Below are 27,958 nucleotides of genomic sequence, written 5' to 3'. Positions count from 1 at the left end.
CTGTTCTGCTGCTGTTCATGTGTTCATTCAGTAAGTGCCCCCATCTCAGGATTGTTGCATCATTATGTAAAGTTATTGCTTGCTGCCAGCCCTTTCACAACCTGCAGCAGTCCCCTCTCTTTCCTGTTCCCATCCCTTGTTGGCACCCCACTGTCCTAGAGACTCACTGTGCCAATGCATATGGCTCAAAAGATGCCAGCTGGTCACCCCTGCGCTAGCAGAACACCTCATACAGACAGACCCTCTTCAAATACAGAATAAAGAGACTATAAGTATAAACAGAAACATGCAGGCAAAAACTGAACTAAAAAGTGCAACAAAAGAAAACAGAAACATCACCCTTTCTCATAAAATAAACAATAAAATCAAGAAATAGAAAACATCAGTCATAACAGTAAAACTATATTAATAAAAATAAATGTTTCAAAATAGCTGTTAAATAAAACATCCAATAAAGAAAAACTCATAACTTTTTTTAAATTTTCCAAACATCAATAAAATATTTCAAAACTGCAGGCACATCAAATAACACCTAATAATTTAAACAAATAAGGATTAAAAAAATATATCTAACATACAGTGCAGGTCAGTGTGGGTAAGCGGGCATTGGAGAAGTGCACCATTAATTGTTAAGCAAGCTATGTGCACGCGGGGTTGGGTGGGCAGGGAATAAATGAACAGAAAACTGTTATTGAGCTGTCTGATCACATGTGAGCTTTTTGGTCTCAGGGGGCTCAAAAGTGGTTGTATATGTTATTATGTGTGCTCAATAAAAATGGTTTAATGTAAAAAATATGTCTAGAAACTATTGATTTCCAATCAGCTTGACATTTTCTTGTATTGGGGTTTGTGTGTGTGTGGGGGGGGGGGGCGGGGGAGTGACAGCATGGGGGGATGACGCACAACTTTCTTTTCTCCCTCACATACATGTTCATTCTCGCATCCACTTTCACATGCAGTAATGGGATTACTTGGCATGAGTCTGTCTACCCTTTTGTGAACTCAGAGGTCTCCCACCCAGATACCATCAAAGCAATGGTGAGAATATATAGAAGCGTGTACTGGCCCCAGATTAAAGGTTTACTTTATCTCTAGCACAGCTAAAGCTCTGAGGTTATAGGCTAACAGACCTCTGACATAATCACTTGCTATATGGCAGTCAGCAACACAGCATAAAAGACTGACTCAAAGAAAGAGGAAGCCATCCAGATGGACTAAGAAACACGCTGTGCCCCTGCATGTGGTAGCTTTATGTAAAGAATGTATTACACTGTATTTATTATTACTACCTATATACGTATCATTTATTATTATACTATTATCATAACCGAGCTATATAATAAACCATCTACTTGGGATCAATTTGTGCTTATTATCTTTGAAGGGTGACCACAGTGTAACTGCAGCCCCTTGGATATCTCCTAAACTGCCTTATGTGACATGCACATTTAAGTAACCACAACAACCCAAAGCACATGCTTTACGCTTAGCACATTCTGTACTATATAGACGGATGATAAATATTTTTATAAATAAATACACACTTTCATTCAGACATATAAATGCTCACAGACTCACTTATATACTTGCTAACTCACATACTATTTCACGTTCACACACACATTCTCCCTGACTTACACACATGCTCACCCACACACTCAGAACCCTTTCCTACCATTGCCCTCCATATCAGTGTCAAGCATGCCCAACATGCTTGGGACTGAGCAGAGAAGTGGATTAGTAGTAGTAGTTAAGGGGTAGATTTTCAAAAAATACGCTGGTGCGCACACATAGATGTGCGATTTTATAACATGTGCGCACATGTTATAAAATTCCAGGTCAGCGCGTGCAAGGTGCGGTATACTTTAGCAAATTTGCACGGTGAAGCATCGAGGCCTTCTCCAGTTCCCTCCCAGTCCTCTCAAATTAAGGAGGGGACTGGGACGGAACTTCCCAACCCCCTATTCTAACTTCCCTTCCCCTATCCTACCCTCCCCTCCTCCTATTCCTATTCTATAGCTACCCCTATTTTTATTTTACCTTTTGCTCCTGCAAAGGAGCAGGAGCCAGTTGCGCGCACCGGCAGGGTGCCGGAGCGCGATCCCCCAGCACAGCGGCAAGTGGCTGAATTTGCTTGTTCACCTAAACTCCAAGGTCAGGCAGAGGTAGTGGAGCAACAGAGAAGAGATTCCAGGCCTGGGCTGTCATTTGTATAGTGGGAGCATTGGGAATGGTGCAGCTAACATAAATGCTGCAGCACAGAAAAGCAAGTTTGCTTACTATAAATGGTGTTTTCCATAGATAGAGTGAATTAGCCATGCTGTCTTGGGTGACCTCATCTGATGGTGCATGGTTTAGAACCTTCTCAAAGTAGCAGAGCTTTGATGCTCTGCTCATGTGTGGCGGTTCCTGCATGATTACGGAGTTCTACAGTCCTCAGATGCTATCAAAGATTACAGACAGTGTCCGCTTGAATTATGTAGAGGCTGCCAGGGAGGTGGTGGTGGGCGGGTATGCGTGGCTAATTCACTCTGCTATCTACAGAAAGCCAAGTGAATTAGCCATGCTGTCTTGGGGAGCCCCAAGCTAAGGGTTGCTGCTATCTGTAAGAGGGTAGCATTTCTTCTATTTCTTGCTTGTTTTTTAAATTTTTGCAACCCATCCACTGAAGTGGCAGTCTCTAACGGTCCCCCACAGCGCTCAACACCGCTTTGCCCACTGAAATGTCTGACACTGATAGTTTGTTTAGGCAAAAGTGAGCTGTAAAGGTATGAACTGATGACCAGGTTGCGGCTTTGCAGATGTCAGCAGTGGTCACATTTTTAAGGTGCACTAAGGAAAAGGCAGCCAATCATACTTGATGTGTTTTGACTGCACTGATCAAAGGTATGGAGGTTGAAGTGTAACAGTTTCAGATACAACTTGTAATCCAGTTTGATAGAGTTCTCTTTGTGACTGCAGATCCTAGATTCAGGCTGATACAGAACGGTGCACTCAGCCAAGCGCACAGTTTAGCCCCGTTTGACCACACGTTTTACACGCGCTATTATTTATTACCCCTTATACTGTAAGAGGTAATAGCGTGTAGAAAATGCACGACCAACCCCCCAGAAAACTAATAGCGCTCATCACTTGCAAATATACCCACGGGATACTGAAAGTAACGCTTTCCCAAAGGCAGGCGTTAATCAGGGACAACACCGGGAAAGGTGTACAGAAAAGCAGAAAAAACTGCTTTTCTGTACACCCATCCGACTTAATATCATGGCGATATTAAGTCTGAGGTCCCAAAAAAAACATTTTTTAAACTTAGAAAAAAAAAAAAAATCGGGTTGGAAAACGGACACTTAATTTTCGGTTTTCCGAACCTGTGGCTGTCAGCGGGTTCGACAACCGATGCCGGTAAAATTAAGCATCGGCTGTCAAACCCGCTGACAGCCGCTGCTTCTGCTAATAAGGAGGCGCTAGGGACATGCTAGTGCCCCTAGCGCCTCCTTATTAGTGCGGGCCCTAATTTAAATAAAGAATCGTGCGCCAAGGAGAGGTGCCTGGGTGCACGTCAGGAGAGCGCTGGCTCTCCCGCGGACTTCACTGAATCGGCCTGATTGTTAGGGTCATAGGAGATAAAAAGCTACTGGGCATGCCTATGGCTGTGTGTCCTTTCCTTGTAATAAGCTCACTTGCAGTCCATGGTGTGCAAAACGTTTTCTCTTTCATTTTGATATGGTTTTGGAAGTAAGTTGCTAAGGTGATTGTTTTGTTCAGATGAAAGGTGGTCATTACTTTTGGTAAGAATTTCAGATAATGGACATAACAGCACCTTGTCATGGAAGAATTGCAGATGTAACCGCTACTAGGAATAGAACTTTCCAAGTTAGGTACTTTAGAGGCACAGTTGATAAAGGTTCAAATGGGTTTGCCATCAGAGCTGTTAGGATTATATTAATGTCCCAAGGTATTGGAGGTTTTTGCATTGGAAATTTCAGGTGAAATAAGCTCTTCATTAAGCGAGAGATATAATGGATGTGTTGAGATGGAAAGTTCATCCACTCGGTGGTGATAAGCTACAACAGCACTTAAATGAACCCTTACTGACGAAGTCTAAAGGTCTGACTGAGGCAGAAGGTAAAGGTAGTTAAGTAGAAACTTGGGGGAGCAGATGAAAGGATCAACAGACCGAGCTAGACACCACTGTGCATCCCATTTCCATTTGAAGGAATAGTTAGGGCGAGTGGATGTTTCTTTGTGCTCAACATCCAAACCATGAGGTGGGGAGAGGAGTGGATGGAGGAGCAACCCGTCTTTCTGGGATGATCACAGGTTTAGGAAGAGTGAATGAGAATCAAATGGGAGGTCTGCAGGGTGGAGCAGCAGGAGAAACTGGGTTTCACAGGGGTATGGTTGGGAAATCAGAGGTCCATGCTGGGAGAAGGAGAGGGCAGCATGGCATCAATAGTGCCTGGGGCAGAAAAAACAGAAATCCGTCCTTATGAACAAATTGGAGCCTGATCAAATTAACTAGCAAGTAATGAAAACAGCATTAAAGAACATTTAAAGGCAAGAAAACTGCAGAAAACTCAAACTGTAGAGAGGTCTGAAATATACGCGCCATGCCAATTTTCTGTCAAGTCCCTGACCCAGATGCAGAACCTTTTTCAATTGCAATAAATTGCGTCCTTTTCCTCATTGCAGCCGGATGGGAAGGTGAAAGCCACTGCTGGGCCCCAGTTGCTACCTTTTTAAATTCTGTAGTATTATTAAGAAAATCACCATTAGAAATGTGAGGCTTTTTGGCATACGCTTGCTTATTTGTGTCCTTGCCTATTTGTGAAAAAATAATCATTTTACATTTCATTTTTCCCCAAGCTCTCCCCAAGTCAGTTTGTCTGGCTAGCACAGGGGGGGACCCTTGCTAGCTTTAGGGCTGGAGGGTTGCCTCCTCCAAGGCACACCTTCAGCATCTCCAGCTGGTTGGGGTGGGGAGGGACACACTACATTAGCAGCTGCCACCTTCCTTTCCTCCCTGCCTCCCTGGGCTTATTGGAGGATGGATCTTCAGTGCTGCAATGCAGAACCCTCCAATCTGAATCTCAGGTCCAACCCCACATTTTTTTTAGTAAAAAAAGTTCAAATAATTTGCAAGCAAAGTATGTCACCCAAAATGAGCAGAATCTTGACCAAGGAAGGAGAAGTAGCTTGATCCTCACACCAGGCCTCAAACACTCTCCAAACCCGCATGTAGGCCAAGGAAGTAGAGAACTTTCTAGCTCTTAGCAAGTTGGAAATCACTGCTGCAGAGTATCCACGTTTCAGCAAGTGAGCCCTTTCAATCAAGTCAGATCTTCATGAAGAACAGGTCCCTACTGCAACAGGTTCCTGTGTGCTGGAAATCGAACGGGTGAATCCCCAGGAGCCTCCGCAGATCTGCTTACCATGGTTTCTTGGGCCAATCTGGAGTGACCAAGAGCACTATTTCTCTATGGCGTTCGATCCTTTGAATCAATCTGTTATAGTTAATGGTGTTTGGGTGGATCCTTGGACACTGTGGCAGCTGACCACGCCCACGGGGGGGCTGTCCCGTGAGGGACCACAGTGTCAGGCTAGACTCTGGACAGACAAACACAGATTTGAATCTTTTATTAGACAGTTTAAGTAACCACCAGAGGTGGCAGTAGTGAGTAGTGGATGTAGAGCCCGGCTGGGTGCGTCTCCCACAGAAAGCTGGAACAGCGGGTCTTCTGCAAGGCAGTGCTGTAGTGGAAAGAGACAGAGATATGAGCACACAATAAGATTAACATTTATTTATTTATTTATTTATTTTTAGGTTTTTATATACCGGAAGTTCCTGTATACAATGCATATCACTCCGGTTCACAATTAACAGAGAAAACTATCGCCGGGAAGGCGGTTTACATGGAACATACATGGAACATGGAACATGGAACATATCGAATAAACTATTCAGAGTCCCAATGTAGAAATAGGAGAAGCTCCGAGACAGGGAGAGCAGGCCCTCGAGGAACGAGTACCTTATCCCTTAGAGCAGAGAGACTCGATAGCATTATACTCACTTAGCAGTAACAGAGATTCCACTAAACGAGAGGTCTGGCACCGGAGCAGAGAGCAGGCCCTCGAGGAGTGAGTACCTGATTCCAGTGAAGCAGTACTGTGGAGAGAGATGGTATCTGTACTCACTGATGGTAATTGTAAGTTAGTTCCTTCAAGTAGAAGGGTAGAGGTTGCAGGCAGCGACACAGGGAACATGGGCCCTCGAGGAGCGAGTACCGGTTTCCTGATAGCACCTGAAAGAAGCAGAGAGGCCCCCGAGGAGCGGGTATCCCGTTAGAGACCCCGAAGGGTAGTAAGAGTTCCAGATAACGCTGGAGTGGCAGAGTAGCTTAGGAACGGAGAACGAATCCCATCCATACGAATCCTGTTGCTAACTCAACGAGCTAGCAAATACTGTAGGCAGATATACCCTGAAGTTGTGACGTTAGAACAGGGGGTCGCCCCTGAGGTTCGCGCCAGCGTAGAGTTAAAGATGAGGGTGGCGTGTGCATGCGCGCCCTAGAGGTACCTTGAAGGAGAATGGCGGGAGGCAGCAACAAAGCAGGTCCGGGGATGCCGGAGAGAACGGCAAGCAGACGCCGCCGCGGCCATCAGTCCAAGGTGAGTGGGAGGAGCCGAGAGTAGAGAGAGGTAGGCAGGGTGAAGCCGTCGAAGACTGACAGACGCAACAGTCTGCCCAACATGGGCCATGGAGGAAGGGCATTAAGCAACTTGTGTTCTGGTCACTCCATCACTAAGGAATCGATCCCCATTGACTTCCTCCTGCGGCTGAAGAAATGCGAAACTTTCGCATTGTGCAAAGTCGACAACAGGTCTAGGAACAGGAGATCCCTGTGATCCCGAATCAGCTGAAATGCCTCGCTTGACAATACCCACTCTGCTGGGTCCAGACTCTTCCTGCAATGTGCGAGACTGAGACCATCTGGAGATGCAACTCTGCCCATTCCATAAGTTGATCTATTTCCTGCAACGTTTGTTGGCTCTTGGTACCTCCTTACCGATTGATGTAAATCACTGTCATTGCATTGTCCGACATTATTCAGACCGATTGACCCTGCAGCCTGTTGCGGAACTGTAAACATGCCAACTGGACTGCCCCAGCTTCCAGCTGATTGATATTCCAGAGAGATGCATCTTTACTCCAAGGCCCTTGCACTGTTAACTCCTGACAGTGAGATTCCCAATCAAGGAGACTCGCATCCATTGTCAGTAGTAGCCGGTCCGGTGGGGTTAGGGAAACTCCCTTCTGTAGATGATCCACCTGCAGCCACCACTGTGGTTGGGAGGAGACCTCCATCAGCAGGTGGAGCCAAATCGAATAGTCCTGAGACTGCGGGTTCCACCAACACAGCAGGGAGCACTGAAGAGGACACATATGCACCCTCACCCACGGTACTACTTCCAGGGTCGCCGCCATTAAGCCAAGTACATGTAGGTAAGACCATACGGTCGGGCGCACAGCGTTCAACAACAGATGGAGTTGAGTTAGCAACTTCAGAACACCTTGCCCTGCTTCATGTCGAACCGAATCCCAAGGTATTCCAGTAACTGAGTAGGCTGAAGGCTGCACTTGGCTAGGTTCACCACCCAGCTGAGCTCCTGCAATAGGGAAATAACCTTATGAGTCACCAGGTGGCTCTCTTCCGGTGACTTGGCTCGAATCAGCCAGTCGGCCAAGTATGAGTGTACTAGGATTCCATCCTTTCTCAAATCTGCCGCAACTACTACAATTATCTTGGAAAAGGTTCTGGGAGTGGTGGCCAGACCAAAGGGCAGTACCTGAAACTGAAAGTGGTTCCCCAGAACTACGAACTGCAGAAAGTATTAATGTTCTAGTCCAGAGGTGTCAAACTCATTTTGCGGAGGGTTACATTAGCCTTATGTTTGTCTTCAAAGGGCCGTTAGTAATTCTGCGACTGTATAAATGTAGCTATGCCAGTTAGGCATGGTTACATTTATAGCCCGTTGAAGGCAACCATAAGGCTGAACATATTGTTAAATAACACAAAACAGGTTTGTAAAAATTCTTACCTATTTTGTTTTCTGGCTGGATGTCTGACACCGTTTTCCCATGGTCGGTGTATCTATGTCTGGTTGTAGGTCTTGTGCTGTAGCAATCCGTAAAACAGCGTGGAGGTTGTCATCAGTATTGCATGATCTATGCTTAGTCTTGTTTAGATTCATTATCGAAAACATGTGTTCAGATAGATAGGTGCTCCCAAACATGGACAGAATACGGGCAGCATGAAGTCGGAGCTGTGGCATCAAAGCAGGGGATAGTAGACTATAAAAGTCCTCTATTTTAGCATCCTGGAACTTTGCTCTCAGGCCATTATCACTTTGAACATCAATTAACTCCACCTGAAGGTGATGGGATGCATTGTTGACATTGGTACTGAAAGGATTTGCTACGATGGCAAAGCTTGAGTGCTGTGTTCTAAAGTCAGAGAAGCACCGATCAAACTCATTAATTAACTGGCCCAATTTTGTAGCCAACTGAACAGTTGAAAAAGCACCAGGAAATGAGGCTGAGATGCTCTGACAAACAGGAAAGTGAACAAGATTGTCCTGGTCCACTTGGGACTTCCATAGGTGAAGTTTATGCTGGAAAGCTGTGATCATGTCAGACATCTGCATGATGGCTTGTTTGCATCCCTGCAGCTTCTGATTCAGTTGGGCAAGATGATCTGTTATGTCACACAACATAGCAAAATCACACAGCCAGTTTGGATCCTTCACTTCAGGCAAGTGTTTTCCTTTCCTTTGCATTAAAAGTGCAATTTCTTCTTTAAGCTCAAAAAAACGTTTAAGGACTGCACTCCTACTCAGTCACCTTACTTCTGTATGGTAGGACACATGTCCATGCTCTGAATCCATCTCCTGCAAAAACACCTGGAACTGTCGATGATTCAAGCTATATGCGTGAATGAAGTTCACTGTTTTCGTGACCGTGGTCATTATATTATCAAATTCCAGAACAATTCCTTGCATTTTCTCCTTCATTAATCCAACCAAGCCTGTTTTTTCTCCAAACATGGCAGGTGCACCATCAGTAGTTAGCCCCACCAACTTTTCCCAGGATAATTTATGTTTACTTATGGACTTCTCCACCGCATCAAAAATGTCCTTCCCTGTTGTCTTCCCATGCATGGCAGCTACATTCAAGAAATCCTTAGTGATAGAGAAGTCTGCCTTCACATCTCTTATAAAAATGGATAGATGCACTGTATCCAGGTTGTCTGTGCTTTCATCAACAGCTAATGAAAAAGCTAGATAATTGCATGCCTCTTCGGCCAGCTGTGTTGTCAGATTTCCTGCTAGTTCCTTAACTCGGATTGCGATGGTGTTTCTTGACAAACTGACATTTTTAAAACTCTGTTTCTGATTGGGGCACACCTGCTCACACACCTTTAGCATGCACACCTTCAAAAATTCACCCTTTGAAAAAGAAGCCCGAGCGATTTCTTCAGCCACAGTAAAGCTAGCTTTCACTGCTGTCATTTTTAGCTGCAGCTTTTGTGAACATCTTCTGCTGCGACTGCAGTCTGACTTCTCATTCTTGGACCATTTGTTGTTTTTCTTGGAGGCTATATTTATCATACTTAGTTCCATGTTTGGTCTCAAAATGCCGACCTATACTGTATTCCTTGAACACTGCCACTGCCTCATAACACAAAAAATGTACTGGTTTTTCTCCTTGAAGCACAAACATGTATTCGCTTTCCCATCTTTCATGAAATTGTCTTCCTTCTGCATCGACTTTTCTCTTGTTGGATATTTTGAAATTCAAATTGTTCCACCAGAGATGTTGTGGTGCACCACCTAAGTAGAAGACCAAGATGTCCATTTTGCTGTCACATAAGTGCCCCCTCAGAGAGCCTGCTGTCACATAACCACTGCCTCCACAAAGAGCCTGCTGCCATATTTCCCCCAGCCCCCAGAGAGCCTGCTTTCATATTTCCCACAGCCCCCAGATAGCCTGCTGCCACTAGTTGTATTTACCTGCTCCACTCCTGCTCCACGTGGGCACAAAAAGAAAATAGCGCCCAGCCTGTGATGATCTGTGCGCCGCGACTCCACCTCCATGCTACACTGTGGTAGCAGAGCTGGGGTGTGATGCGCACATGATTGCTGAGTGGCTGGGACGGGATTGGTGATTGCATGGGGGAAGTGCCTACAATGCCGCGGCTTGCTGCTCATAGGAGTCGCGCTGCTGCGGCACTGCTGACACATATTCTCAGCCATTTCTTCTCAGCCACCCATATCATTGGCGGGAAACAAAAATCAAGGCTGCGGGTCGGATTTATGCTCGACACATGTGTTCTAGTCGGATGGGAATGTGAAAATACGCTTTGGACAGATCCAGAGAGGTCAGAAATTCCCCCGACTGCATGGCCATTATAACCGAGCGCAAGGTTTCCATGTGAAAATATTTCATCCGCAGATGATAGTTGACACCTTTGAGGTCCAGGATGGGACGAAAGGAGCCCTCTTTCTTTGGCACGATAAAATAAATGGAAAATCGCCCTGTATTTTCTTGAGACATGGGCACTGGGACCACAGAACTCAGACTGAGGAGCCTTGCCCGCTTCTTTTGTAGGGAATGGCAGGGAGACTTCATGAACTCGTCCTGAGGAACACTGTGATACTCCATCATATATCCTTTTTGTATCACTTCCAGGGCCCACTGAACTGAAGTGATTTCGACCCACCTCTGATAAAAGAGAGGCATCCCCCTTCATTGGGAGGCTCGGGGAGTTGCCACTCCCCAAGCCTGTACCCCTTTTGGGTTGTCTTGGAGAAAGGACTGAGACTTACCGAAAGGTTGTGTCTTCTGAAAGGTCGCTCCTCTATAAGGTAGAAAACACCTGGATCCTCAAGTATGACCTCTCATGTTAAAGGAGCGCTGCATCTGCTTCTTATCCTCCGGCAAATGAGGAACCAGATTTGCCTCACTTATTAGACAGTTTCTCCAACTTGCTCCCAAATAAAAGCAAGCCATTAAAGTACAATTTGGAGAGGTTAGGCTTGGGGAGGTAGTATCGGCTGACCAATTTCTCAACCATAACTGACACCTGGCTGCTACTATAGAGACTACCCATCCTGGCTGAAGTGTGGACTAAATCACAGCTTGTATCTGCCAAGAAGGCAGTGGCTGGTTCCATAACTGCCCTGGAGCTTACCCCAGAGTCATCAACCTCCTGGAAGAGAAGCAAACAAGATCAAGCCATCAAGGAACAACAAGAAGCAAGAAATCCGTGAGGGAGTCTGTTGGACCATTAGATGACCTAGGGGTTAAAGGGGCTCTTAGGGAAGATAAGGCCATTGCAGAAAGACTAAATGAATTCTTTACTTCTGTGTTTACTAATGAGGACGTTGGGGAGATACCAGTTCTGGAGATGGTTATCAAGGGTGATGAGTCAGATGAACTGAACCAAATCACTGTGAACCTGGAAGATGTAGTAGGCCAGATTGACAAACTAAAGAGTAGCAAATCACCTGGACTGGATGGTATGCATCCTAGGGTTCTGAAGGAACTAAAAAATTAAATCTCAGATCTATTAGTTAAAATTTGTTACCTATCATTAAAATCATCCATTGTACTTGAAGACTGGAGGGTGGCCAATGTAACACCAATATTTAAAAAGGGCTCCAGGGGCGATCTGGGAAACTATAGACCTGTGAGCCTGACTTCAGTGCCGGGAAAAATAGTGGAAACTATTGTAAAGATCAAAATCACAGAGCATATAGAAAGTCATGGTTTAATGGAACACAGTCAACATGGATTTACCCAAGGGAAGTCTTGCCTCACAAATCTGCTTCATTTTTTGAAGGGGTTAATAAACATATGGATAAAGGTAAACCAGTAGATGTACTGTATTTGGATTTTCAGAAAGTGTTTGACAAAGTCCCTCATGAGAGGTTTCTAAGAAAACTAAAAAGTCATGGGATAGGAGGCGATGTCCTTTCGTGGATTACAAACTGGTTAAAAGACAGGAAACAGAGAGTAGGATTAAATGGTCAATTTTCTCAGTAGAAAAGGGTAAACAATGGAGTGCCTCAGGGATCTGTACTTAGACTGGTGCTTTTCAATATATTTATAAATGATCTGGAAAGGAATACGACGAGTGAGGTTATCAAATTTGCAGATGATACAAAATTATTCAGAATAGTTAAATCACAAGCAGATAGTGATACTTTGCAGGAGGACCTTGCGAGACTGGAAGATTGGGCATCCAAATGGCAGATGAAATTTAATGTGGACAAGTGCAAGGTGTTGCATATAGGGAAAAATAACCCTTGCTGTAGTTATACGATGTTAGGCTCTGTACTAGGAGCTTCCACCCAGGAAAAAGATCTAGGAATCATACTGGATAATACTTTGACATCGTCATCTCCGTGTGCTGCAGCAGTCAAAAAAGCAAACAGAATGTTAGAATTATTAAGAAGGGAATGGTTAACAAAATGGAAAATATCATAATGCCTCTGTATCGCTCCATGGTGAGGAGCTGTTCTATTCCTGCTCCATGGCGAGACTGCGCCTTGAAAAAACATCTGAGAAGTCGGCATATTGAGGAGGAACCTGGAGGGTGGTAGTGGCGAGTTGAACCTGCAGAGTCGGCTTCTGACGTAGGCAGGTAGAGAAACACTTGGGTCCTCAAGGCGTGATTTGAAGAGTCCTCCAGTCAATAGTGGGCGAAAGTTTTTGTAACCAGGGGAGGCCCAATACAACTGGATGGACAGATTTCTCTAGGGCAAAGAAGGATATCTCTTTTTTGTGGAGGATTCCCGTGTGGAGAGTCACGGGGGCTTTATTTATTTATTTAAAAGTTTTTATATACCACACAATAAGGCATAAATAAATAAATGCCCGTCTAGGCGGTTTACAGAAGTACAAACATAATTTATGACAAAAAGAGAACGAGTAAGATACAATTAAAATTAAAGTACATACATTCAAATTTTAGTTTCTGCTAATGGTATTGTCGCAGTGATAAATAACTGCAGTTATTATGTTTTATAAACACTGTTAAACAGATAAGTTTTCATTGTTTTCTTAAACTCTTTGTGATTTGCTGTCAATCGAATTTGTTTGGGAAGAGAGTTCCGTAATGTTGGATCTGCTACAGAGAAGGCCCTTTTCCGTATTAAAGCTAAGCTTACTATTCTAACTGAAGGAATTTCTAACATACATTTGTCCATAGAGCGGAGTTGTCTTGGCGGTTTATTTATTCACAGTAGGGAACAGAGCCATACCGAGTTAGAGTTATAGAGAAGGTTATGAATAATGGACAGGATTTTGTATGTGATGCGATGGGTTATGGGAAGTCAGTGAAGCTGGGTTGTGCAGGCGGTAACCCGACCAGGGAGTGTTTCCCCTTGAATGGACGAGATGAGTACAGGTGGGCTGCGGTGGAGCACTGGAAGTTGTAGTTGATGTACTAATTCTGCTAGGATAAAGTTTCCGCCAGCCCTGGAGTCAATGAGAGCCAAAGTCATGAAAGACCCGCCGGAGAACTGGAGCGTGACCGGGACAGTGCATTGGGGAGCAGGATTGATACAGCCTAGGGTCAGCCCTCCGGAGACACCTAGGCCCGGGAGTTTCCCAGACATACAGGCACTGGGCCAGTAAATGCCCCTTACTACCACAGTAGAGGCACAACCCCAAGGTTTGTCGATGTTGTTTTTCTGCTGCAGTCAACCGACTGCGGTGGAGTTGCATGGGCTCCTCCCCACGTTCAGATGAAACCACCGGTGTAGCAGGCGAGACCATAGGATGTGTGAATGATGGAACCAGGAAGACTGGACGACGGGAAGGCTTAAATTCTTTTGCACGTTGCTGTAACCGTCGATCAATGCGGCCAGCCAGATCGATGAGAGCCTCAAGTTCATCCGGTAGGTCTCGGTCGGCCAGTTCATCCTTAATGCGGGGAGATAGACCCTCGAAGAAAATACCACATAGGCTGTCCACATGCGAACCCAATTCAGACGCTAAGGTGCGGCACTCCACCGTGAAAACAGCCAGTGGGCATGTCCCTTGGCGAAGCTGGAGTAGTTCGGATGTCGCAGTGGTCCGATAACCAGGCTCATCAAAAACCTGACAGAAAGTCTGATCAAAACGAGGCAAGTCTCTGAGAATGGAATCTTTTCTCTCCCAAAGAGGAGATGCCCAGGCCAGGGCCTTATCATCTAATAAGGAGATGATAAAGGGCATCTTGATTCGGTCCGTGGGGAACTGCTGTTCCAGCAGGGAGAACCTTAGGAAACATTGGTTTAGGAACCCTCAACACTGCTTGGGGTCTTCGGAGAATCGAGACGGAGCCAGCAACTGAGTCATGGGGCTTGAAGCTACTGGAATCGTCGGGAGAGGAGCAGCAGCTCTGTGTGCAGAGGCAGAGTCCAGACAAGTTACCAGGCGTTCCACAGTAGCGGATAAGGTCTCCAGAGATTGCTGCTGCTGTAGAAGTCATTGAGCCAGGCCCGGAATGGCCTGAAGACTAGACAAGTCTACTAGGTCCATGGCCTTTGCAATCTGTTGAGGAAGTGGGCCCTTGAGCCAGAGTGAGAGATGACGACCGCCGAGGAGGCTCTTGGTGGGAGCTCGTCTCTGGGAGGTGGTGAGGCGAAGAGGAGGACTCACTGGAGCTGGTTCCGAGGATCTGCCCGAACGACCCCCCAAGGAGCGGGTGGCCTATGAACGCGGTAGAGCCCCGAAGAGTTGTTACTCAGAGTGTTCACCCAGCTGGATAGGAACCAACCTTCACGAGAGACAGCTGAAGTCCAGGCAGAGGATCCGAAGCGGGCAGCGAAAAGACAAAGTGAAGATACAGGCCACTGGTCAGGACAGGCAGCAGACAAGCGAAGACGAGGAGACGAACCAAGGTCAAGCCAGAAGATCAAGCCAAGGAAAGGAACCAGGAACGCTGGGGAACGAAGACACCAAGCAGAGAGCACCCCAGAAGCAGCGCAGCCCGAGAGCAACAAAGGGAATCTGTTGCAAAGGCAACATTCCAGTGCTTAAATGGGGTTTAAATACCCCTGCTTTGCGGATGTCACTGCCGGGACCGGACTTCCTATTTCCTGAGCTGTCCCTTTGAGGGGCTGGGCCTCTCGCATGCGTGCGCCTAGGGAGAGCCCTGCTGAGGAGAGGAGAATGGTGTCAGCAGTCATGCGGCAGGCCGTGGGAGGCCTGCCGCGGAGTGGAGTGCGTTGGGCAGGGCCGCAGCAGCGGCAGCCAAGTTAGGAGAGCTGCGGGCCGCAACAGTACCATTTACTACTGGCATGTGAGTGGCAGGCAGTATATGGAGGAAAAATACTATTTTTGCATACATTCTGCCAGCTGCCACTATGGCAGCAAGATCCATCACTTGGGCCAGTGCCTTTTTGTGGGCTTCAACAGTTACTCTTCCCATAGCTACATACCTCCATACTTCTGGGTTAAACCATGGAAAAAGGGTAGGTACATATCTGGTGAGGGGCCCTAACACCTATACCTGGCTGGTTCTGTCTTATGTTCCTCTCAGGAGTATTACCAGCTGGGCCCAAGACACCACTGCATAGGATCTTGCAAGCGGCAGTTTGACAGCAGCAGAAATAGATGTGATAATAGGGGAGAAACTAGCGGTCTGCGTACAATTGAGTAAACCCAGGACTGAATCAGATGCCTGAAAATCTGGAGTCAGTTGGCAACCCTAGGAGAAAAGAGGAGGTGGAAGGGGGGCTGACAATGGGGTAAGAAGTTATTCAAATTTATATCTGGCCCTCTCAATGGTTTGAAATGTTCTATGTGATCCTTATAAAATATTTGTGGATCTCTGCTCTAGTGTATACACATTCAGGTCCTTTAATGTCAGATTTCATAATGCTTACAATGCAGACTTTGCACCAGTTTGGTAGCCCTTCTATTGGATATGTAGCCTTCAAAATCAGAAACAATATTGCAGAGGAAATCTAACCAATGATTTGTATAGAGGTAATATCTCCTTTTGTTTCTCCATGCACTCTAGCATTCCTCTGGCTTTAGGCAAGATTATCAGGAGTTTGGTAAGATCATCAAATATGATCACTCTGAGATCCCTCTCCCCCCTTATCATGTACTGTTCCCTGGGGATTCTGTTCTGGTTTGTCCTCCAACTGCAGTATATCAGTAGGAAGAACAAATATATATGTGCAACACATTTAGGGGCAGATTTTATAAAACTACGCGCGCGCAAAAAAAGTATGCCGGATTTCAATAGATACGCGCATAGCTGCATGTATCTGTTAAAATCCGGGGTCGGCGCACGCAAGGCTGCCCAAAATTGGTAGCCTGCGCACGCCGAGCCGCGCAGCCTGCCTCCGTTCCCTCCGAGGCCGCTCCGAAATCGGAGCGGCCTCGGAGGGAACTTTCCTTCCACTCCCCCGCACCTTCCCCTCCCTTCCCCTACCTAGCCCACCCCCCCCCCCCGGCCCTATCTAAACCCCCCCCCCCACCTTTGTTGCACAAGTTACGCCTGCCCGAGGCAGACATAACTTGCGCGCACTGGGCCGGCCGCCGGCGCACCATGGTCTAGGCTGGTCCGGAGGCCACGGCCATGCCCCCGGAACACCCCCGATGACGCGCTGGCCACGACATGCCCCTGACACGCCCCCCAATGACGCGTCTGCCGTGGCACGCACCCCCCCCCAGGAAAGCCCCGGGACTTGCGCGCATCCTGGGGCTTGCGCACGCCGGAAGCCTATGCAAGATAGGCTCGGTGCGCGCAGGGGGAGGGTTGGGGTAGGTTTTTAGGGATTACGTGCGTAACCCTTTGAAAATCTACCCCTTAATGTCACATAAAAACAAACAGACCATCATGAACATTTCTCAAATGATCTAGAACCAAATTTGACTATAAATATGCAACCCAGATGGGAAGAAGGAAATATGGGAAGATGGAGAAAACTCCATATGGGCTCCAAGATTCTTCCTAAGACCAGTACTTAACTAAAGGCTAACAATTTTACTCCATATTCTTTTCCTGACCCCTGATGCCTGTGAGTGCAGTACTTCTTAGCTAGGCACAGATTAGATGACCTGCAAAACCATTGGCATTTTCTCCCAGAGCTCAAATATCACTAATCAGCTATGCATCTGAATGCCAATAGTCTAGAAATAGAGACGTGAGACCATTCCTAGAGATGAAAGTCTCTTGTATTATCAGCATTGCAATTCTATTTGAACTATTTCCCATAAAAACATTTTTATTCTCCTCTATAATTACTCACCTGTCCTGTCAGGATGTTGTAAAAGAGATGCATGAAGTTGTCTGTTATATACAGACGGCAGGTTTCATAGATGCTGTAAATCCACTCAGTGGCAGAATCACCATACTTTTTTTGCAGATAGCTGTAGAAGAAGTCAGAAAAGCTGGATTTCTTCTCCTGCAAATTGAGAGGCAGCACAAATACAGAATACACTGCTAGTGAGGGTCAATAGACTGCTATATATAACACTGCTACTAAGGAGGCAATAGACTATTGTATAACCATGCTAGTGGGGGGACAGTAGGTTGTTGTATAGCCCACTGAGAGAGGAATGAATGTGCTGCTGTATAACATAACAAATGTTCTAAGCATTCTTCCCACATGCAAAAAATAGGGGGATTCCGTAGTACAGTAGTCTTAACAAGGAGTACTTGGAAGCCTACCAAGGAGATACACACAGCCAACTGACCACTGTCACACAAGAGAAGGTGGCTCAAACAGTGGGAAACAATTGTCTGCCATTGCCAGCACCGATCTGTACTCCCTCCTGCTTGCTGGATCATCTGTAGTATTTGGGGAGCAGGCAAAGCTGCCACCATTTACATGAGGGTAGCAGGGGAGGTACCCAGTCATGGAACCAAAGCAGGAAACAGTGAGAGCATTGTGTTTTCTATCTGTTAGGGCAAGAAGTGTTGAAGCAGGCATGGTTTAGGGCTGGTGTACCCGGTACAGAGCCACAGTATGGCTTTGAGAGATCCAGGCTCAGCTTACTGATAATTTGGTGTGCAGCCCAGTTCCTGCGATCTGGCTGGTTTTCAGGAGATTAAAAACGTACTTGGAAGGCTCAGAGGCTAAGTGACAGTGTGGGAAATCTTATGGAAGACCCATGAACTCTTAATCTTGTGTATATGGTATTATGTAATGTGAAAGTACTGAAGCTCTGTGCTAACAATGTAAGAATAAGTTGTGCCTCAAGTATTTACAATTTTACTGTGTCTGTCCATGGAAAGGAATTACTGTGGAAAATGAGCTGGCTTGGGTAAGTAGATTGGATTTAAGCTTTTCTTAAAACGTGTTTGCAATGTTGACTATTACCTGTTTGTTTATACCTGCAATGAATGTTTGTCATCACCTTATCTACTAAAAAAAATCCAGCAATGAGACATCATCCTCAGTATGGTTTGTAGTGTAGGGGTTTCCAACCTGACACAGTCCCTGCAACTGATGCCTCCTCTGCCTATCTTCCTATTATATGGGTTTTCTAATAAAAATGGATGCCTGTAAAGGGGTAGGAGGAAGAGAAAGGAAGTGCAGCATTTCCACTGTACCCCATGATGCCTGATGTCTCTTCTGAGTCCAGCTATTTCCATGCTTGTAGTGGTTGCTTTTCTTTTGGCTCCTCTGTTGCCATGGGGAGATAACAAGAATGGGAAGATGGAAAGAGAAGGAAGAGCTAAAGAGGGTGATGGGAGTTGGAAGCTGAAGACAACAAATAGGAGTGACAATGGACTGACAGGTGAGGAGAAAAGCAAAATTGCTTACCTTGTAATAGGTGTTATCCCAGGCCAGCAGGATGTAGTCCTCACATATGGGTGACATCAGAATTGGAGCCCTATCTTGGAAAACTTTCTGTCAAAGTTTCTAAAAAGCTTTGACTGACACTGGCACACTGAGTGCACTGAGCATGCTCAGCATGCTATGATCCCTGCGTCCACAGGGTCTCCCTTCAGTCACGTTTGTAGCATTATGCGTAAGCAAAAATATAAAAGAAAATAATAAAACGTATCGGACCCAACTCCGCGGGGTGGCGGGTGGGTTCTGTGAGGACTACATTCTGCTGTCCTGGGATAACACCTATTACAAGGTAAGCAATTTTGCTTTATCCCAGGACAAGCAGGATGCTAGTCCTCACATATGGGTGATTAGCAAGCTATAGGCCGAGTCATTTTGTAGTGAATCAACATTGCAGTATTGTTGGTAAAAATGAGGCAGCCAAAATCACAGCAGGTTGGATGTAGAAGGCGTTGGGAATATATTGGAAACAAGTTCTGTAAGACAGATTGTCTAAAGGCCGAATCTTGTCGTTCTTCTTTGCCCAAGCAATAATGAGCTGCAAAGGTGTGAAGGGAACTCCATGTTGCAGCTTTACATATGGTAATAATGGGCACTCAACAATAGTGTACTACTGATGTAGACATAGACGTTACTACGTGTGCTTTTACTCGCCCTTGGAGAGGAACCTTTGCTTTTTCATAACAGATTTCGATACAGTCTGTTAGGCAGTTGGAGAGAGTCCGTTTTACTACCGCGACTCTTGGTTTATTTTTTGTGAAAAGAAACAGAGTTGGTTGGATGTCCTATGGACCGCCGTGTGGTTCAGGTAAAAAGCTAGTGCATGTTTTCAGTCTTACATAGAAACATAGAAACATAGAAATGACGGCAGAAGAAGACCAAACGGCCCATCCAGTCTGCCCAGCAAGCTTCACACATTTTTTCTCTCATACTTATCTGTTTCTTTTAGCTCTTGGTTCTATTTCCCTTCCTCCCCCACCATTAATGTAGAGAGCAGTGATGGAGCTGCATCCAAGTGAAATATCTAGCTTGATTAGTTAGGGGGTAGTAGGGGTAGTAACCGCCGCAATAAGCAAGCTACACCCATGCTTATTTGTTTTAACCCAGACTATGTTATACAGCCCTTATTGGTTGTTTTTCTTCTCCCCTGCCGTTGAAGCAGAGAGCTATGCTGGATATGCATCTAAAGTGAAGTATCAGGCACATTTGGTTTGGGGTAGTAACCGCCGTAACAAGCCAGCTACTCCCCGCTTTGTGAGTGTGAATCCTTTTTTCTTCTCCCCTGCCGTTGAAGCTATGCTGGGATATGCGTGAAGTATCAGTTTTTCTTCTCCCCTGCCGTTGGAGCAGAGAGCTATGCTGGATGTGCATCGAAAGTGAAGTATCAGGCACATTTGGTTTGGGGTAGTAACCGCCGTAACAAGCCAGCTACTCCCGGCTTTGTGAGTGCAAATCCTTTTTTCCACATTTCCTCTTGCTGTTGAAGCTTAGAGTGATGTTGGAGTCACAGTAACCATGTGTATGTTTATTGAATAAGGGTATTGTGTCCAGGCAGTAGCCATCATTCTGGCGAGTCACCCACTCTTCATTGGCGGCCCTCTTGACTTTATGGATCCACAGTGTTTATCCCACGCCCCTTTGAAGTCCTTCACAGTTCTGGTCTTCACCACTTCCTCCGGAAGGGCATTCCAGGCATCCACCACCCTCTCCGTGAAGAAATACTTCCTGACATTGGTTCTGAATCTTCCTCCCTGGAGCTTCAAATCGTGACCCCTGGTTCTGCTGATTTTTTTCTTATGGTAAAGGTTTGTCGTTGCCTTTGGATCATTAAAACCTTTCAAGTATCTGAAAGTCTGTATCATATCTCCTCTGCTCCTCCTTTCCTCCAGGGTGTACATATTTAGATTCTTCAATCTCTCCTCGTACGTCATCCGATGAAGATCCTCCACCTTCCTGGTCGCCCTTCTCTGTACCGCTTCCATCTTGTCTTTGTCTTTTTGTAGATACGGTCTCCAGAACTGAACACAGTACTCCAGGTGAGGCCTCACCAAGGACCTGTACAAGGGAATAATCACTTCCCTTTTCTTACTCGATATTCCTCTCTCTATGCAGCCCAGCATTCTTCTGGCTTTTGCTATCGCCTTGTCGCATTGTTTCGCAGACTTCATATCATTAGACACTATCACCCCAAGGTCCCTCTCCTGCTCCGTGCACATCAGCCTTTCCCCCCCCATCGAATACAGTTCATTCGGATTTCCACTCCCCATATGCATGACTTTGCACTTCTTGGCATTGAATCTCAGCTGCCATATCTTCGACCACTCTTCCAGTTTCCTTAGATCCCGTCTCATTCTCTCCACTCCTTCCGGCGTGTCCACTCTGTTGCAGATCTTAGTGTCATCCGCAAAAAGACAAACCTTACCTTCTATCCCGTCCGCAATGTCGCTCACAAAGATATTGAACAGGACCGGTCCCAACACCGATCCTTGCGGTACACCACTTAAAACCGCTCTCTCTTCAGAGAAGGTTTCCATTTACCATCACACATTGTCTTCTGTCCGTCAACCAATTTGCAATCCAGGTCACCACCTCGGCACTCACTCCCAAGCTTCTCGTTTTATTGACCAGTCTCCTGTGCGGAACCGTATCAAAAGCTTTGCTGAAATCTAAGTATATGATATCGAGTGCTCTTCCTTGATCCAATTCCTTGGTTACCCAGTCAAAAAAGTCAATCAGATTTGTTTGACAGGATCTTCCCCTGGTGAATCCATGTTGCCTCTGGTCCATCAATTCTCCAGACTGTAGATAGTTCACTATTCTCTCTTTCAGCAGTGACTCCATTACTTTTCCCACCACCGAAGTGAGGCTAACCGGTCTGTAGTTGCCAGCCTCCTCCCTGTTCCCACTCTTGTGAAGCGGGACCACCACCGCTCTTCTCCAATCACTCGGCACCACTCCCGTTTCAAGGGATCTATTGAACAGGTCACACAGCGGACCCGCCAGAACATCTCTGAGCTCCCTCAATATCCTTGGATGAATCCCATCAGGCCCCATGGCTTTGTCCACTTTCAGGTTCTTTAGCTCTTCCCACACATTTTCTACTGTAAAAGGATTTTCATCTATTCCATTTCCTTCCAGTTTCTTGTTGTGTAGAGATGGTCCTTCTCCAGGGTCTTCTTTAGTGAACACAGAGCTGAAGTATTCGTTTAATATTTCTGCCATTTCTTCGTCTCTCTCCACACATTGATCATTATCACCTTTCAATTTCACTATACCACTTTGGACCTTTCTCTTTTCGCTGATGTATCTGAAAAATGTTTTGTCACCATTTTTTATCTCCTTGGCAATCCTCTCTTCCGCTTGACTTTTTGCCAACTTGATTAATTTCTTTGTCTCCCTCAGTTGAATCAAATATTCTTCTTTGTGTTCCTCCCTTTGGGATCTTTTATATTTCTTGAATGCTGTTCTATTAGCTTTAATTTTGTCAGCCACCTCCTTTGAGAACCAGATAGGTTTCAATTTTCTTTTGCTTTTCTTTACATTTCTAACATATAGAGTAGTTGCCTTGGTGATTGCTCGTTTTAGATTGGTCCACTGCTGCTCCACATCTCTCTCGTTCTCCCATCCTTTTAGTTCTTCCTCCAGGTACTTACCCATTTCCTCAAAGTCCATGTTTTTGAACTGTAAAACTCGGGTCTTTGTGGTTCTTTTCCCTATTCTTTTAGTGATATTAAACCATACTGTTTGATGATCACTGGTGCTGAGGTGGGTGCCCACCTGGACATCGGAGACATTATCTCCATTAGTGAGCACTAAGTCGAGTATAGTTCCTTCTCTCGTGGGTTCCAACACCATTTGTTTGAACAAAGATACTTGCATGGCATCCACTATTGCTCTACTATTTTTAGTTTCTGCAGATGGGATTTTCCAGTCTACATCTGGCATATTAAAGTCACCCACGATCACCACTTCTCCCTTCTTACCTATCTTATGGATGTCTTCAACCAGATCTCTGTCCAGCTCTTCCTTTTGGTTTGGAGGCCTGTAAACCACTCCAATATAAATGGATGCTCCGTCATCTTTTTTTAGGTCGACCCATATTGCTTCTTCCTTGCCCCAACTTCCTTGCAGCTCAGATGCTTGGATGTTGTTTCTGATATAAAGAGCCATACCTCCCCCTTTTCTATCCTCTCTGTCCTTCCTTAACAAGTTATAGCCTGGTATTGTTGTATCCCAATCATGAGATTCTGTGAACCATGTCTCTGTGATAGCAACAATGTCCAATTCTGCCTCAGCCATTAGGGCCTGCAGATCTGGGATTTTATTTCCCAGACTATGAGCATTTGTGGTCATAGCCTTCCAGGTACTCTCTTTAAGGTTATTGCTTTTCCTGGACTCCTTATGAGATTTTATTTGAGATTTGTTATTCACTTCACTCTTTCCTTTTGCAGTTGTGCCACTGTTGACAGAGTTATCCATCTCAATTAGATTTTTCTTTTGGTTATGGATCTTGAAATTCTGCATGCATTGTGTTTGTTTTCTCTTTTCTGGTAACACTTCAATGTTTTTCTCAAGAACTTCTTCAGTTTCTAATATAGAGAAGGCTTTTTGTTCTTTTTGCATTTGGTACATTGTGTGTCTCCTCATCACAGGTCTAATTCTACCAGAGCCCACTGTATTCCTTGATTTTAAATAATTTCTTAATGACCTGTTTGAGTGGGAGGGTGTACCTGTTGGCTGTCCATCTGTCAAGAATGGTTGACCGTGGGTCCTACCTGAGCCTAATGAATCTCTTTTTCTTGACTTCTGGTTTCTCTGTGATGTTGGGGAATTATTTTCTGAGTAATGCAGAAGGTGTATAAGACTCTCTCTCCTTGGCTAGAGAGAGGTCTTGAAAAGAAAGTAGGCAAGACTATTGACTGATTAAGTGAAAATCTGTTACTACTTTTGGTAGGAATTTGGGGTGAGTGCAAAGGACTACTCTGTCATGCAGGAACCTTATGTAGGGTGAGTATGTGAAGAGAGGTTGCAACTCACTGACCCTCCTAGCCAATGTAATGGCTACTAAGAAAATTACTTTCCATGTAAGAAATTTCTTGCCGCAGGAATGTAGTATACTTAGGTCCCATTTAATGACCAGTGGTCAAATGGGAGGCTTAAGGTGAAGTAAGCTTCTCATAACCCGACATACTAGGGGTTACGCTGTTATTAGCGTATCCCCTATTTCCTTGTGATATGCCGCTAAGGCATTTAGGTGTACTCTTACAGAAGATGTCTGGAGAACAGAATTTGAAAGGTGATATAAGTAATCTAGTACAGAAGGAGTGGGGCAAGAAAAAAGGTGAAAAACCTGTTTGTGTGCACTACTTGGTAAATCTAGTCCACTAAAAGTGGTAAGGTTTACGTGCAGAAGGCCTTCATGAAGCTACGAGAACTTTAGAGACTTGTGTTGAAAGATTAAATGGTTGCAGAATTTCAACATTCAAGCTGTCAGGGCAAGAGTTGTTAGGTTGGGATGACGCAACTTGTCCTGATTCCGAGTTACGAGAGTGGGTGCTGTGCCCAGGCGAATTGGTCTCTGAAAGAGAGGTCGAGGCTAGTATAGGGCTAAGAGGACTATTATTCCTCTGTCCTGATGTAGGTTCACGAGAGTTTTGGGTATGAAGTATGGGAAGCATACTGGTCTCGGGCAGGACGTGGGCCTGAGGAACAGTGAACTCCGTCCCGGTTCAGCATTATAAGAGTGCTGGCTATGAGAGGTAGCGGAAGATACACATTTAGGAGGCACTTGATGGAAGAAAGGCGTCTATGGGAACGCAGTGGAACCATGTGTAGGTAGTAGAATCTGTGCACCGTATGGTTCGATTCGGAAGCAGAGGGCAGGTTTGGTTGACCTCCGCAGTAGAAGATTTCTCTCGCTACACATGTCCAAGACCATTCAAAAGGATGGACCTATCTGGAGATGGTCTGCTAGTGCGTTCAATAAGTGTCTGAGATCAGTGGCCCGAGGATGCATAGAATGAGCAAAGGCTAAGGATAAAGCTGTGCAGCTTCATTGCAGAGCAGCTAAGATGTTGTGCATGCTTGTATGTTGGAAAGCAGATGGTCCCTATGCTGTCTGTCTGTATGCACAAAGAACTGTTGCAGAAGCAGTATTGGAAGGCATAAGGGTATAATGCATGGTACAAGATCCAGGAAGTTTATGTGGAACTGCTTGGAGCGGAATAGACGCATATTGGGTTGAGAAGATTTGTGGTCAAACTTACAACCTGAAGTAAATGCGAGCATGAGCAGGATCAGACTAGGATTTTGGTTCTAAATCCGTGATATAGAGAGGGACGAAAGCGGCTGAATAGCTTAGACCCACTGATAATGGAATTTCACTGAATCTAACTCATAGCAGTTTTGGTCTATGAGGAAAGTGCATAGTGAAAAAACCTCAGAGCCCGATAATGTAAAATGTTTGGGGGCTAAGGTTATGGAATATGCGCGCAGGGACATGTATTAGAATGTCTGCGCGGATGCTGGACAGGAAGGTCATTGTGACTGTGGTGTCCAGAAGTGTATAAGGGAATTATAGCAGTGACAGCAATCTCAGAGAGTGGACTGCCTGTGGTTATGCAGCTGTCCATGCAAGGAAAGCGTGAATGATGTTGGCCTCTGTAGAGAAACAGAAGTCACCGATATTGATTCAATGAAATACCCCAGTTGCTGAAGCTGGTACCACCGGCAGAGCTTGGAATTGTAATATTGTTGACTCACCATGAGGCACATAGCAAGAATAGAGGTAATGTACTTACTGCGTTTTGGAAGCATGGTAAAGAGAGATACCATTTTACCTGTGCCTTCTGAAGAAAATTGGTATTTCTGAGATCCAGGATGGGCGGAGAGTAACTACTTTCTGTTGAAAGAAAGAATAATGTAATTAAAACTCCCCAACCCCCCTCTTCCCCCCTCTGCGCTTTGAAGCGTGTAGGGGAGTGTACCGGGAACCTTGGTACAAAGTGGGGGTGGCTGCTCTGATATCCGGCCAGTTGGAAAACCGGGAGGTGTCCAACTGGAGGGGTTGATGTAATCTGGATATCATGTAACCTCCCACAGGAGTGAGAGCGGTAAAGTCTTACCCGCATTTCTGAATGCTGTACAAGGAGACATCGAGACCTGTATCAGGCTTCGAGGTGGAGTTGTAGTTGAGGCAGCATGTGCTGGATTTCGTGTGTAGCAGAACAGCGAATGCACCTGGAACTTTGGTACCGAAACAGAAACCAAAAGCTAGAGCATTAATCAGTACAGAGCCATGTTGCTGAAAAAGGGAGGAAGCCCTGATGCAATCCCAAAGAAAAGAAAGAGAGGTTCTCCTGTATTGTGGCTGGCATAGCGATATGTGACACTAATACAGTTCTTGGAAAGTACATGACCTAGAACGTTTCGAACCATGTGGTCCGAATTAGAGAACACATCTCAATGGGAATGCCGCAGAAGCGGGTACTTACCATCCGACGTGAACCGCCGAAGGACGAGCCGGTGAAGATTGCTGGCTCCGTGGATTTCCGGAGTCCTCGAGGGGTAGCCTGTGGATGTCAACGTCCATTTCAACTCTGATACCTGGTATGGTGGTGCAGGTATAGAGGAGACAAGGCTGGGCGTGGCTGACGCTTAGACCGTAATGAGCGGAGGGCCAGAATCCCGCACCGATGTCGGTGGGGCACGCCTGGAAACAGGGGAGTCGATTAACGAACTCATGAACCCAACCATTGTTGCATCAGCTCGATGTCTCTTGACGCCAGTGCAGAATTCTGCGGACCTCGATCCGATGTTTCTGGAGCAGGAAGGACTGCCAAAACTGTGTGGAACAGTGCTGATGGCAGTGGTGATGTTGCTCGGTCCGAGCATTGTCCAGCATCGAGAAGGATAGCAGCAATGTGTTGGATGGCGTTGGTGGCGGACGGTCATCGTGTCTGTGACGATGAATGCCACGGTGCTCGACATAGTCATTCTCTAGTGCCGAGATGGAAGCCCTTGCTGTCCTGGATGACGATCGATGACGGACTGTCAGCATGCCTGCTCTGCTCCTGATACGGGTCTTTAATAAGGACCCAAAGCATGGAGCACTGTGTTCAGGCAAGAGCATTATGTGGTGGTGTTATGTCGGCATTGATGGTGTCGATGGTGGCCAAAGAGGCCTCAAGAGTAACGTAAAAATGTATATGAAAAGCGTTGATGATTCGTCCAACAATGTTGACAGTGACAAAGCACTGACGACATTGGCGTAGGTATCTATGGGAGCGATGTGGCATCGAATAATCGAAAAACATCGCTGGTTTCGGAAAAAATGATACCGGCATTGACAGAGTCAATGACCGCATCCATAAAAACGTTGAAGATGCCGATGGGAACGACGTGGGTGTCGAGATCATCGATGTATGGAGGCGGGCACCGACAACATCTGTGGTATGGCCACAGCATCGGCGGTATCGATTGGATCGATTCGGGCAATGACGACGTCCATGGCATTTATGCCATGGACATGGGCATTGATGACACTGACACGGGCATAGAAGCATAGAAACGACGGCAGAAGACGACCAAACGGCCCATCCAGTCTGCCCAGCAAGCTTTACGCATTTTTTTTCTCATACTTATCTGTTAATCTTGGCTCTTAGTAACCTTTTGGTTCTATTTCCCTTCCACCCCCACCATTAATGCAGAGAACAGTGTTGGAGCTGCATCTATGTGAAATATTTAGCTTAATTAATTAGGGGTAGTAACTGCCGCAATAAGCAAGCTACACCCATGCTTATTTGTTTTCCTAGAGTATGTAATTCAGTCCTTTTTGGTTGTTGTCTGTATATAGATCCTATTTTCTTCATTCCCCCTGCCATTGAAGCAGAGAGCTATGCTGGACGTGCGTGAAGTATCAGTCTTTCTCCCTTGCCGTTGAAGCAGAGAGCTATGCTGGATATCCCTTGCCGTTGAAGCAGAGAGCTATGCTGGATATGTATTGAAAGTGAAGTATCAGGCTTATTTGGTTTGGGGTAGTAACCACCGTAACAAGCAAACTACTCCCTGCTTTTTTGTGAATGCAAATCCT

At 45.7% G+C, this 27,958-nt stretch overlaps 1 protein-coding gene across 1 annotated transcript in view; it reads right to left on the bottom strand.

Moving 5' to 3' along the window:
- The window catches only part of TSNAXIP1 (translin associated factor X interacting protein 1), a 265,687-nt gene that overhangs the window by 34,075 nt on the left and 203,654 nt on the right, over positions 1 to 27,958 (bottom strand). Inside the window, exon 12 of the mRNA XM_029608818.1 lies at positions 17,317 to 17,472. Coding sequence (XP_029464678.1) covers positions 17,317 to 17,472 — 156 coding nt within the window. The remainder of the gene's footprint in view (positions 1 to 17,316; positions 17,473 to 27,958) is intronic.

The sequence above is a fragment of the Rhinatrema bivittatum genome, chromosome 7 (assembly GCF_901001135.1).
Source record: "Rhinatrema bivittatum chromosome 7, aRhiBiv1.1, whole genome shotgun sequence".
Taxonomy (NCBI): Eukaryota; Metazoa; Chordata; class Amphibia; order Gymnophiona; family Rhinatrematidae; genus Rhinatrema; species Rhinatrema bivittatum.
Note: the sequence above shows the minus strand (reverse complement) of the source record. Positions and strands in the feature narration are given on the sequence as shown.